The 13,617-nt window shown below is 51.0% G+C and overlaps 1 protein-coding gene across 9 annotated transcripts in view; it reads right to left on the bottom strand.

The window, feature by feature from the left end:
- ARHGAP22 (Rho GTPase activating protein 22) overlaps positions 1 to 13,617 on the bottom strand; it is a 176,947-nt gene that overhangs the window by 70,898 nt on the left and 92,432 nt on the right. The window contains exon 1 of one of the 9 annotated variants that reach the window (XM_043476363.1): positions 6,767 to 7,139. The exons of the other annotated variants lie outside the window; for them this stretch is intronic. Coding sequence (XP_043332298.1) covers positions 6,767 to 6,818 — 52 coding nt within the window. The 5' untranslated portion in view covers positions 6,819 to 7,139. Of the gene's footprint in view, positions 1 to 6,766; positions 7,140 to 13,617 lie in introns of those variants that run through there. 9 annotated transcript variants of the gene reach the window in all.

Genomic DNA, 13,617 nt, shown 5'->3' with positions numbered 1-13,617 from the left:
TCAGTTTTGCCTCCTTCCCTCTTTGGAGATGAGGAAGTTGAGGCTCGGAGTGGTAACTCAGTTCGAGAAGGGTAGTACTAGGATTGTCGTCCAGCCTTCTGACAACCCGAGAGGCTGGCATGCCTGTCGCCATTTACAGGTGAAGATGCAGAGGCTGAGAGAGGTGAGAGGTGGCCTGGGGTACTTGGCTAGGAAATGGAACCAAACAGTTCACCAGAACCTGCTTCCCTTTTTGAGAAACCCACAGGACTGCTACCCCAGGACATCTGAATGGGGAAGAGGTAACAGATGGGGACACTTCTTGGAAAGCAACTGTGACCCCTCCAAGCCCTGAGCCACAGATAGGAGGCCTCCAGGCTCTGGGCTTCAAGCACAATCCTACAGCATGAGGCTCAAACACTGACACACCCATCCCACCTCACACCCATCCTCTTCAGCTCATCACATCCTTAAGGTCGAGTCAGGCTGCTGGGCTCTCTCGCCTGGCTTCTGCCAGCCTTCCCAAAGGAGAGAAAAGACAGAGCCTGTCTTGCCTTCCCGCCAGGGGGCTTCACTTTGTGAAGGGACAGGTTTTGCAAACTGACACACAAATACTTATTCATTGTGATAGGTGTTTTAAAGGAAAGGCAAGGGATGGCATGTGCACAAATACCAGGGGTCAGAGAGGGGAGGGCCTCTCAGGAAAAACTGACACTGAGAGTTCACAGTGGGTGCCATTGGAGTCCCTTGAGTGTTTCTGATCAAGGGGCAACGGCACCCCAAGGGTCACTGGAGCAGGTTCTGGCTGCAGCTGGAGGATGGACTGGAATGGGGAGGGTCCAAGCAGAAAGACCGGGAGACCACTACAGTGGTTGGGCGGCAGGCTGGTGGCTGGACCCGGTGAGCTCGCATGGATGGAGACAGTAGAGAAATTCAGATGGATTTTGGAAATGCAACTGGCAGAACCTGGCATGGGCAGATTGGAGGAGGAAAATGGAAGCGAGTGTTTAGATCTAGCCTGATCAGCTTTGGCCACTCTCTAGGCCAGGAGACAACCAATGGAGGCGTCAAGTGAGTCTGGTGCTCAAAGTGAGGCCTGGGCGGAATAATCACTGTGATTCTGAGAAGGCTGCCAGCAAGAGGGCCGAGTGGATGGGGGCAGAAGTGAGTCCACTGTCTGCTTGTGCAGGAGCCTGGAGCAGCGGCAGAGAAGGAGCAGCTGGGGAGCTGTACTGCTGGGGCAGCCTCGACCTGACCCACCTCCGCAGGCCTGGGAAGCCCTTCCCTATTACGTCTGTTGCTCTGGCTGCTCGTCCTGTGAGACTCAGCTTGGGCATCAGCCCTCCCAGAGCATGCAGGCCTGCTGCTCTCCCCACATTTCTTCTCAGCCTGTAACATCACCTTCTGCGGCCTGGGTCACTGCTTCGTCAGGCTGTGAACACAGTGGGGGTGGATACTGTACCCTCCCAAGCTCTTTATCTTCATGCCAGGCACTAGGCCTGGTGTGGAGCGAGTGCCACAAATGATCGTTAAATGAACTGCCCGAGATGGCCTAATTTAGCAATCTTGGAAGAGTTTGCGGAAAATGGAACTGTCTCAAGAAAGTGGGCTCAGAGGTTGTACAGACGTTTACAGAGGAGAACCTATGTAACCCTGGGATGGCATCCCAACCCTAGGATGGCAGCCCCTTCCTCCAGGTCAGCAAGGGGCACCTCTGCCCAGCTTGAACTGTGTTCAGTCGCAGCATTCCTGCCCCGCCTACTGGCCTCTGTGCCCTGGCCACCAGACAGCCAGACAAGCCCTTGGATATCAGGAAACGGACAAGGAGTCCATGTCAATGCCTCACTCTCACTCAGAGAGCTACACCAGGTGGGGCTGGACTCTCCCAGGTGGACTGCCTCTGGGACCCTGGGCGTCAGGAGACGGAAACAGGTGCAGGTGAGCACAACTGTCTCCCTGTTCCTGCTGCACCAACTGCTCTCCTGCCAGCTTGTCTGCCAAGTGCAGGGCCAGGTCACAGAAGTGACAAGACAACTGTCAGCTAGGGGGCACAGACCCACACCAACCAGGCACTAGACTGAATGAAATGCACCAGGCTCATGGGTCAGGGTTTCAGAGCTGCTTCCAGATGCAGGCCACCTTCCTAGGGCTCAACTGAAGGCATCATGAGAAGGCATGGTGTTTGCAGGGGCCAGGGAGGTCCAGGCTGTGTGGCGGGGGGAGGTTGGGAAGGGGCTGGGGAGGGGTATCAGGCAACACCAGCAAGGCTAAGAAGCTGGGCTTTCTTTTGTAAGCTCTGTGAGGCCAAGATGCGGTTTGAGGAGGGACATGAGGTGACAGGAGCCATGCGTGGGATGCTGGCTTGGGCAGAGGACTAGAAGATGCAGGGATGAACTTGGAATGACCAGTTGAGAAAGCCAGTACAGTTGAGATGATGAGGGTCTGCACAAGCAGTTCAGTGGCCTTGGGGGTGGGGTTGGGTCACAGCCCTGGGCAGGATCTCAGGAGCTGTCAGCCTTTGGTCATGGGAAATGACCCTGGGAAGGGCTGAGAGCCAGGAAACTGGGAGAAGGGGCTCCAGCTGGGGTTCTGGATCTGCAGGCTGGAGGTGGGCATTGCACAGGTGAGGGGCAGAGGATCTGGGGGCTCTTTCCTTAAAGGTGATCAAAGCCACTGGGACCTGGGGTGAGATGTGTGGGAGAGACTTATTGCAGAGTTCAGAAGGTGAAACAGAATTCACAGCCAGGCTTGGTGTATGGGTGGGAGAATAGCTGGCCAGGAGAGGTATGAAGGACCAGGCAGGCACAATCCGGGAGGAAGGGTGTGGGGCAGGCTCTCAGGTGCTTGGAGCAGTGGTACTGTTCACTAGGTCCACCACTAGTGTGGGGTCACAGGTAAGTGCAGGAGGAGCAGAACGGGAGGCAGGGCCAGCAAACTGTTCCTGGGGAGGGTGTGGTGGTGATGGAGCGAAGGAGAGGTGGGCTAGGCCTGTGGAGCACCTAAGGGCAAGAGACTTTAAACAAAAAAATGTTCTGATGAGAGATGGAAAGCAGGTTCACCGGCTGCTAGAAGTCAGTGGAGGGAAGCGCGAGGGTGCTTGGTCAGAACAGAGAGGACACGACGGGGGCAAGATTCCCGAAGACAGGAGGGCCCCCAGTGCTGAGACCAGCAGGAAGCATGACTGCAAAGAGTAGCAATGAGGGGTGACCAGCAGACTTCAAAGGTCTCAGGGTTCCCCAGTCTGCCTTTGCCCCTTCCCCGGCCTTGGACAAAAGTTGCCTCAGTGCTGCACTCGTGGAACACTTCTTCCTCCAAGTCCTGGCCTTGGGTCCCGATGCAAAGTTGAAGACAATGAAATCTGCCACTGAACAGACCCACCACAGAGCTTGATACAGCAGAAGGGTCTGGAAATGTCATCCAGAAACAGTGAAATGAGACAATGTCCTGAGACTTCAGAGCAAGCTTGCTCACCTCTGCTTTTAGAAGAGAGTAACCCTTCTCTGCACAGCAGATCCTGCTCTCTGACCTTTGGGCTTCTGCAGAAGCACCAGGGACCAAGGACTGCTCCAATTGTATATGGAGAGAGAGATGTATAAGAGAGGCTTATTGCAGAGTTCAGAGGGAGAAACAGAGAATTCACAGCCAAACTTGGCGTATGGGTAGGAGAATAGCTGGCCAGGGGAGGTAAGAATGACCAGTCAGGCACAATTCGGGAGGAGGGACGCGAAAATGATAGCACCTGCATGTGATAGTGAATGGATTTATATTATGCCCCAAAAAAGTGTCTACAGTAATCCCTCCCCAGGTCCAGGATGCCCCCTACCCCCGCAACTACACCACCACCAGGAGAGAAGGTGTCCTCTGGAGAGAGTGCCAGGCTTTGGATTTTAAAGACATTAAGCCCAGATCCACTACAGTGATTCTGGCACGTGATATATTTTTGCCGCTCTCTTTATGGAATTTACTACTTGAGCCTGCTGATTTTATCAAGTACACTTCTACTCAGGGACAACAAGGTCAAATATCCTGTTGTGAAAGTCTGATTCAGAAATATCCAAGAATGAAATCGATAACAATATCTGTTGTCTTGGGGAAATGTATACCAATGACTAATGGATTCTCTTTTGATCTTAAAGAAAAAACACACACTTTTCTAGTCTGGAAAGTCAGAAAGCTTCTTCACAGGTAGCTTGTAACAGCTACACAACCCACACACACCTACATACACAACCCTTGAAAATAGATGGACTGTGTCACTGCTATGACAACTGAATCACAGACCAAAGAAGTGTTTCTCAAAACGTGTTCAAAGATACAGATGCCATGAGATGCTCTACAAAAGGCAGGTTCCCTGGGCAAAAGTTTGAAGACTGTATCTGTTAACACTCTCCACCTGATTTGGAGATGCACATTTGCATCAATTAACATGTTGAAAGTTCTGAAGTCTTGCAGTGAAAAGCCTCCCAAAGTTTAATAACTCATGATTTCTAAGGTTACGGCCAAGGAAACCTTGCTCACCTGTTTATAGTAGAACTAATTTGGAACAATGATCCAAACTGTCTCCTGCCCAGCCAGACTGGTCACATGGGTTCAAATTTGTTCAATGAGGCAACAACATTTAAACATTTGGAGATTTTACATTAAAAAACCAAATATTGGAACTCCCCTAGTGGTCCAATGGCTAAGACTCCGCATTCCCCATGCACAAGGCCCGGGTTTGATGCCCTGGTCAGGGAACTAGATCTCACATGACACATGTAAAGATCCCACATGCTGCAATGAAACTGCAAGATTCCACACCTCAACTAAGATCCAGTGCAGCCAAACAAATAAATATATATATTTTTAAAGCCACAAATGTCTCCATTTCTGGACCATCCTTCCTGCTTGCCAGTGGCTGGCTGCCTGCTCTGGACAGGGCAGGTGCACTCTGCCCCTCTCACTCCAGGATCGTCCAGCTCTGCTACTTTAGGTGGGCTTCAGGACTTTGTGAGTGATTTAGACTGGGTCCCTGCTCCCAGGCTGCACTGGCCAGCTCTGCCTTAGGAAGGGTTGGGAGGATGGGAGCAAAGAGGGAAACATGCCTGTACCAGGCCTGTTTCTCACATAGATTGTGCAACCTGGGGTCCACAGTCTCAGAAGATAACCCCAGCAGGAGACCCTCTTACTGCTCCTTTCTGAGGCTACTAGTTGAGTAAGTACCTTTCCTAACCCAGCCCTGGCAAATCCACCTTTGCTTCTAGGATTTAAGTTCCACCTCCCAACAGGATTTACTGAGAAATGGTCCAGAAAGACCAAAGCTGATCAAGGCCCCCATTGAAATTCTTGCTGCTCTGTTCTGGGCTCTGGCCTGACCTCTGTCAGCATGAGCCAGATCCTGCCCTCTGAATCCTACGGAGGTCCTGGTTACTTCAGCAGCCAAGATACACTTGCCCTCCATCTATTCCTTCCAAACACGAAAATGCACATGCAAAATTCTTTTTTCTTGTTAAAATCAAAGTTAGGAAAACTGTTGCTCTAGGGCAATGAGAACCACGAAACTCGTCTTATTTCATTTGAGCTGCACAAAAGCTCAACCACAGATATTATCTTATGGCCAGATTAACTGGGGGGGGGGAGGGTGTCTTTCTCTCTCTGCTCTATATGATCTGTTGAAGTGTAGGGCCCTATTTAATTTTGTTATATTTACTTCTTATGTTAAAAACGACCTCAAACTCTTTGTGAAACAAACCAATACATTTATCATCACCTGGACAAGAGTTCTTCAAGCTGCTTGACACATTCCAACCTTTCTTTATCAGGATCCAGAATATACTTTTCAAAGAACAAAAACCTGGTGCCCATCTGGTAAAGCCGGCGCCCACCTTATAGTTTACAGGCAAGACTTCCCAGACTCACCTTGTCACACCAGTCACTTAGGGAAGCCCTTAAACACACAGCCTCGCAGACCCTTCCCCAGAGCCTATCCAGAAAGTAGGTCAGAGTGAGGCTAGGCAATCTGTTTAATAAGCAAGGGACAGGTGGGTTTTAGGTTCCCACGAGCTTGGGAGGCGCTGCGGTAAAGGGTTGCATTATCTTGTCTCTGGCAATCCACAGGGATAGTTTCAGCCAGTCAAGGGTTAAGTTAGAAGGGCCACTGCCCATGGAGGCCGGACCTCCGCAGCCGCCAACGTCCTCGGCGCGTTTCTCGGCTTGGAACCCTCTCCAAGCCCGTTGCATTCCACAAGCAGCTCCCCGCGACTTTTGGAAAACTCTGAGTCAGGGCCCCTGGGTCCAAGTTTGTGACAGAGGCGGGCGAGGAGAATGAATGGCCCCGCTCCGAGGCGGTTAAGCCGCAGAGGCGGCGACGGGAGCAAACCAGGCTCTCTCTGCAGAGGACCTGCGGGCGGGGCCGGGAGCCAGGGGCTCCGCCGACCCAGCCTTGGACTTGGCGGACCAGCAGCCGGCGCTCACCGTCCGCGCCGGACCCCGTAGGGCGGGCTTTCCCCTCCTCTCGGCTCCCCTCCTACCCTGGGACCGGACCCTAACCTCCAGCCGGACTCCGCCGAGCAAAAGGAGACTCTGGACGCGCGCTCCAAAGTTCGGTCACCCGGGGGAAGTTGCAGCCACATCTGAGCCCTTTCCACGGCGGAAGCAGGTGTCGGGTGGCCCAAGAGAATTCTGCGGACAAATCCCCGAGGCGGGACCGGCAGCTTCCACAGGCTGCAGGAGGGAACCGGCGGCGCGCGCCCCTCGCCTGAGCGCATAAGTCCCGAGTCCGCGGCGCACGTGCACGCCCAAGAGTTACCTTTGGGCGCTCGCAGGTGTCCCCTCCAGTCTTTGCAGCAACACAGCCCCATAGCAACCGCCTACGCCCGCGGCTCAGCTTCGCTACCTGGCGCGCCGCCTGCTGCACGCACCCCCGGAGCAGGGTGGCCGATGTCCGGCTGGCGGACGGTGCCCAGCCGGCACGGGGCCACAGACCCGGCAGCTCCGTCTCCCTTACGCTCCGTACCGGTCCCGCTCCGCGGGTATCCCGGCCTCCGGGCAGACCCTGCTAATCAATAGGAGAATGCGCAGATCGCGCCAGCCGCCCGGCCGGCCCGCTTTTATCTCCGCGCGCCGGGGCGGCCCCTGCGCCGGCTCCCTGCCCTCGCGGGCGCCCTCCCCACGGCCCGTTACTCTCCCGGGGCGCCGGGCTGTGCGCTCGCGAGGGGCCGCCAGGGGGTGCTGTGCGAGCGGGCGCGGTCTGCGGCTCCCTCTACCCGCAGGGAGCCCGGGACGGGTAGTGGGGGATGCTGGCAGACCGGAAGGAGAGGTCCCCTCGCACTGCAAGGGCGGCGCCACCCCTCCCCCAGCATCCTCTAAGTAGTCGTCTCATGGTGACTTGGGAGGTGTCTACGAGGGCCACCCTGCTCTCAGTTTCCCAGCCCCCTGCACTCTATAGCTGAGGAATTGCCCGGGCTTCTCCCAAACCTGGCTGGGCTATGGACTGTGTGACTTTGGATAAGTCACTTCCCCTCTGAGACTGCTCTCCTGAGCACAAATTAAAGGTTTGATGGTGTCAAGTTACTTAAACACTCTGTGCTCAATTTCCTCAGCTATCAGATAGGAAGAATAATAGAAATGCTTCGAGGGATCCTTGCGAAGATTTAATGCATAATCGTTAAAATGATCTAGGACACATCTGGCATTTTGTGAAGTGCTTTGTAAGTGGGATGGAGAAGGAAATGGCAACCCACTCCACTATTCTTGCCTGGAGAATACCCTGGACAGAGAAGCCCGGTGGGCTACAGTCCATGGAGTCGCGAAGAGTCGGACAGGACTGGGCAACTGTCACTTGTAAGCGGGCACTACCATCATCGTCAAGTGTTGGTGAGGGCTTGCTTTGGTGCCATCACTCTGGAAGGTAACACGCGAGGTGCTCATTAAAACTAAAAATGCTCATACCCTGCTGCTACTGCTGCTAAGTCACTTAAGTCGTGTCTGACTCTGTGCGACCCCATAAACGGCAGCCCACCAGGCTCCGCCATCCCTGGGATTCTCCAGGCAAGAACACTGGAATGGGTTGTCATTTCCTTCTCCAATGCATGAAAGTGAAAAGTGAAAGTGAAGTCGCTCAGTCGGTCCGACTCCTAGGGACCCCATGGACTGCAGCCTACCAGGCTCCTCCATCCATAGGATCTTCCAGGCTCATACCCTGGGACCAAGCAATTCCATTTTGCAGCAAGAAATCATCCCACACTCTGAGGAAAACCCATATCAGGCTTTTCATTGCAGCCCTGTTTGAAACTGCAAAAAATTGCAACCAAAAAGATGTTTGCAGTAAAGGGATTATCAAATACACTGGCATTTCCATAAAATGAAATACTATCAAAGGAGGGAGCTGCAGTTGGATGTTGAAGATCTATGGATTCATAGTACTTATGTAAAACACACACCTTCAGAATATTATTCCACTGTATAGCGCCCATTGCATGCCAGGCACTGCTCTAGACACTTGGGCCAGGAAAAATATTTGGGAAGAAAACAAAATAATCAAGTGGTTCCCTCCAGGAAAAGGGCAAGAGATGGGAATGGATTGCAAGCGGGTGTCAAGGGAATTTAGCATTCTTATGGTGGTCTAATTTTTTAAAAGGAAGGCATATTCATATATTATTGTAGAGTTAAAGTCAAATGAGAAAAATTATTTCAAGTGTCTGGCACAGAGAAGGATTCTTAATATTAGATTCCCTCTCATCCATCCAGTTCCTAGGTTCTGTTCCTGCCCCTAAAACAGGGCCATGGTCAACCTCTGATGGCCTCTGCTCGACTGGAATTTTCTCCTTCCCTCCCTACCTCCATCCCATCTTGAGAAAATAGACACAGTCTGGAGGAGAGCAGTGGCAAGGCCAGGCCCAAGGCAGAGGCTGCCTAGAGCATGGAGCAGAAGAATTAATTGTTGGGGGTGGGGGGAGGCAGGGGAAGGGAGGAAAGAATGACTTGGAATAGGGGAGAGTTTTCCCAGGAGTTAAGTCTCATTCAAAGGAGAGATTAACAACAGTGGGACAGATTTCTGCTTCCCTCTCTAACTCTCCAGAAAGACCCGGGTGAGGCTTCTTCAGGGAGAGAGGAGGGCTATCCTGCACTAGATCTGGAAAGGAAGATGTTTTCATTTCATGACATGAAGGCGGGGGTTACAAAGAGAGAGTAACTGAGAAAAAACAGAGAGACCTGACTTCTGGTTGTTGCCAAGTCATTTTAAACAGTTTTAGCACCAGGCAAGATCACTTAGTCACAGCGGGCTTAATGAGGCCCCAGGAATTCCAAGCTAGAGCTTCCTGCATTCAGGGAGAGCATGTGCGGGGAGCGAGCCCCCGGGTGATTGTCCAACAGCCAAGTCCTACATTTGGAAAGCAAGATTTAAAAGAAAACATCACAGCAGCCATTGTGGGCTGCTTGTTTATCTTTCTAAGAGGAAGTAGCAAAGCAGGATCATTTCAAATGAACCTATTATAGAGGGTCAGCATCCCCATTGAACCGTTCAAATATATTTTGGGATACTCAACTTTTCAAATATATTTTGGGATACTCAACTTTTCAAAGTGGCTTTAAATATCAACTCCCAGGGCAGTTTATGAAACAGAATGCAAGGCAAGAGTTTATAGTATTACTGCCTTTGGTTTCACACACTTTTATTGTCCTGATTATATATTGTCTTTTTATAGTTTGCTAGTTGTGTGTCTATTTCTCAAGCAGGAAGGAAAATAACATTAACTATGTGTTTTCCACCATGTTTATTTACTATGTATTTTCCACTAGGCAACTCACATGTGCTATTATCTCAATTAACCACAGGACTACCCCATGAGGCACCATTAGATTCAATTTACTGAGGAAGAAACTAAAGTTCAGGAAGGTGAACAGACTTGCCTAAGACCAATGAAATGACAAGTGTCAGAATCAGGATGGATGGATGGGTGGATGGGTAGACAGACAGCTGGGTAGGTTGAGTAGGTGAATGGATAGATGGATGAGTGGGTGAGTGGGTGGATGGGTGGGTGGGTGGATGGATGGGTGGGTGGGTGAGTGGATGAGTGGGTGGGTGAGTGGGTGGGTGGGTGGATAGATAAATGGGAGAATGGCATTTACCCCGTTAGGCATAGAGTCATGGGTTGCAATTGCAAAAGCACATACTGAGCACAGAATTCACCTGAAAAATTAAACTCTGTGAACAAAGCCCTTGAATTGATAATGATACCAGGCCCTCTTGAATTGAGCCAAAACATCAGGATCACTCAGTGTTCCAAGGCTCCAGCCAAGCTCAAGCCACCTGACTCTAGAAAACTGAGCAGGGAGGTGGGGGCCCCTGAGATATATTCCTGAGTTGCAAGGCCAACACATCATGGGAAAGCAGAGCCTGAACTAGGGGGTGGGTATCCAGTGAGTACGATGGGCTCTCGGGGGAGGGCTGGACACCAGGTTTGGAGGACAACGATTCTGTGGGGCTACCCCCACCCACCCAGACCTCCACTTCCTGCTGCTTTAGTCAATTTCTCTGAAAGACTCAAAGTTTGCTAGTAAGAATATGGGTTTATTTTTAAGGAGGCTGCTGCTGCTGGAATCTTAGCCGTCTAGAACCTGAGTGTCAGACATGTGCAGGCCATTCAAGAATTTACTTAGGAGACTCAGTACTTGGCCTTTATACCCCTCTGCAGGAGGGTGGTTTCTCCTCCCAGCTCATACCCAAGGTACCTCCAGGGTGCCATCTCAAGGTGTGAGCTCAGCCCTGGGCAGCTCAGGGAAGAGTAGAAATGGGGACATAAATGTAGCTTTGTAGGGCTGCTATGATCATTCATTCATTCTTTTATTCATTTATTCACCCAGGTACCAAATGAAGACTGAACACAACCGAACACCTGAGTAGTGTCCAGGACTGCCCTCTGGGGATGCCAGGAGGACACCTGGGAGCTCTGGGGGGGAACGGTGCCCCAGTCTACAAAGGGTGGTCAGAGAGGCTCTCTAGAGGAGAGGTCTCTGAGATGAGAGCTGAGATGTGATGAGGAGTCTAGCACCTGAGGGGTGGCATGGGGATGTTCCTCCAATGAGCAAGCAGTGTTATCACATGAAGAAGCAGGGTTCTGGTGTAGGAAGCAGCTCAACAGGACATTTAGAGTATGATGCAGTCTGTGATTCTGACTGATCAGCCTGGTGCTGGAGTGAAGGGGGGACGAGAAGGGGGAGACCAGAGCAGGGAAAAAGCCAACAAGCAAAAGGCATAAGGCAGACAAGAGATGCAGCGCAGAGGAGATGGAGATCAAGCTGAGCTATGTACTAGCAAGGTGGTCCCCAGCAATCCACACCCTCTGTGCTCCTGTCTCCTGAAATCTGGGCTGCCCCACGACTTGCCTTAACTAACAAGGTGACAGAAATAAAGTGACCCTGGGCCAGCCCTGGGCTAAATCCTAAGACGCTTGGTAGCTTCCACTGTTGTCTTCCAGGGAGAGCAGTGGGACTCTCCTGATCCTGCCATGCTCCGGGAAGCTGGGCCCAACCAGGTCAGGCTACGCGAGTGAGGCCTTCCTGGAGGCGGATCCTCCAGCTGATAGAGGGAGAGCAGATCAGAGGCAAGCTATCCATGCTGAGCCCTGCCCACGCTCTAGAACAAGAGCAAATAAATGTTTAGGTCACTAAGGTTGGGGCAGTTTATTAGGCACTATCACACCTGAAACCTGGGGGGTGGGGGTAAAACATCATCCTAATAGCCAGTGCTGCCTGGCTAAGAGCACGACAATCCATTGAATTTCAGAGCTATCCCGTGGGTTCCCTATCTTTATCATTTCCACTTTACAGAGGAGGACTGAGGCACAGAGAGGTGAAGTAACTGGCACAAGTAATTCACACAGCTAATTAGTGGCCCAGCTGGGCTTAGAACCCAGTCTGTCTTGTTTTGGAGGCTCTGTTCTTAACTCTATGGTAGATATTTTGAAGGGAGAAGGAACAGAGTTGGTGATGCAGGCCCCCACAGGTCTAAGGCATGTTCATAGATGAGACATATAGTAAAAAAGATAGCCCTTGGGGAGTGCTGGAGGGCATCAGAGGGCATCCGTCAGTAAGGCCGTGTGAGGCTCACTGCTGTGTTAGCTTTTCAGAGTAATGTCTGTTCCCTGGTGGCTTCCCTGATAGCTCGGTTGGTAAAGAATCTGCCTGCAATGTGAGAGACCTGGGTTTGATCCCTGGGTTGGGAAGATCCCCTGGAGAAGGGAAAGGCTACCCACTCCAGTATTCTGGCCTGGAGAATTCCATGTGCTATATAGTCCACGCTGTTGCAAAGAGTCAGACATGACTGAGCAACTTTTTCACTTTCACAGTTAGCCTTGACACCTAATTAGAGGGGGCTTCTTGAAGATAAAAGCACTTTGTACAATGCTTATTACAAATCTACCCCTACTGGTGCTGTTATCTCATTTAATTTTCACAGCAGCCTCATGATGATGATATATCATAACACTCACTTTAGAGGGGAGAATAGGAACACCTGCCCAGGTTATATGAGCTCTCAAAGTCACAGAGCTGGAGGGTGGGAGAGCTTGTCCTTGGATCTGGGTAGACTGACCACCACAGGACACCTTTTAACAACCAGCCCCCTGCCTCCTGCTTTTTGGCCTGTGTTCCCCTCTCTCATCTTCTTCTCCTATCATAGTTCCAATCTTTGATAGGAATTTGGCCAAAATCCAATGTGCATATGCCATACATTCAACACTCACAGATGTTCTGGAGTTGGGAGGGACTTTATACATTCTAATACAGCCTTCTCATTTACCATGGGAAATGTGAAGTCCAGAGATGCTAGATCCACTCCTCATAAGCATTTCTTCAGGGCCTATGATGTGCCAGGCACTAAAGTTGAATTAGTGACAAGTTAGGGCTTTCCCCAGTCAACCTCAGTTTTTGCTTTGAAACAGATGTAGAAATATGATAAGCAGAAAACAGGCCTCCCCTACAATCTCTCAAAATAAGTTTTGTGCACTATTACCTCAGTACATGGAAGCCAACTGATGTGGATTTAACTATGGATGCTTTCAAATTGTGGTGCTGGAGAAGACTCTTGAGAATCCCTTGGACAGCAAGGAGATCAAACCAGTCAATCCTAAAGGAAATCAATCCTGAATACTCTTTGGAAGAACTGATGCTGAAGCTAAAGCTCAAATAATTTGGCCACCTGATGAGAAGAGCTGACTCACTGGGAAAAATCCTGATGCTGGGAAAGACTGAAGGCAAAACGAGAAGAGGGCAGCAGAGGATGAGATGGTTGGACGGCATCACCAACTCAATGGATATGAACTTGGGCAGACTCCAGGAGAGAGTGAGGGACAGGGAGGCCTGGCATGCTGTAGTCCATGGGGTTGCAAAGAGTCAAACATGACCTAGCAACTGAACAACAGCAGCAATCTGGTTAAACATGTTAACTCCCTCACATACCCCCATTATCCCTCATCAACAGCACTGGTGTTATTCACTTTACAGACTCATTGTTCTGTGTTCTTTTCTTTCCTTAATGAAGAATGTCATTCTGGGGAAGACAGAGTTTATTTAAAGCAAGCCCACACTGCTTTGTGCTAGAAAAGGCTGTGGATTCCATATGGATTGGTATGTCTTTTCCTTTCTCTTAATGAGACT

Source organism: Cervus canadensis, chromosome 8 (assembly GCF_019320065.1).
Source record: "Cervus canadensis isolate Bull #8, Minnesota chromosome 8, ASM1932006v1, whole genome shotgun sequence".
Lineage (NCBI taxonomy): Eukaryota > Metazoa > Chordata > Mammalia > Artiodactyla > Cervidae > Cervus > Cervus canadensis.
The sequence above is the reverse complement of the archived record's forward strand: the minus strand, read 5'-3'. Positions and strand labels throughout refer to the sequence as shown.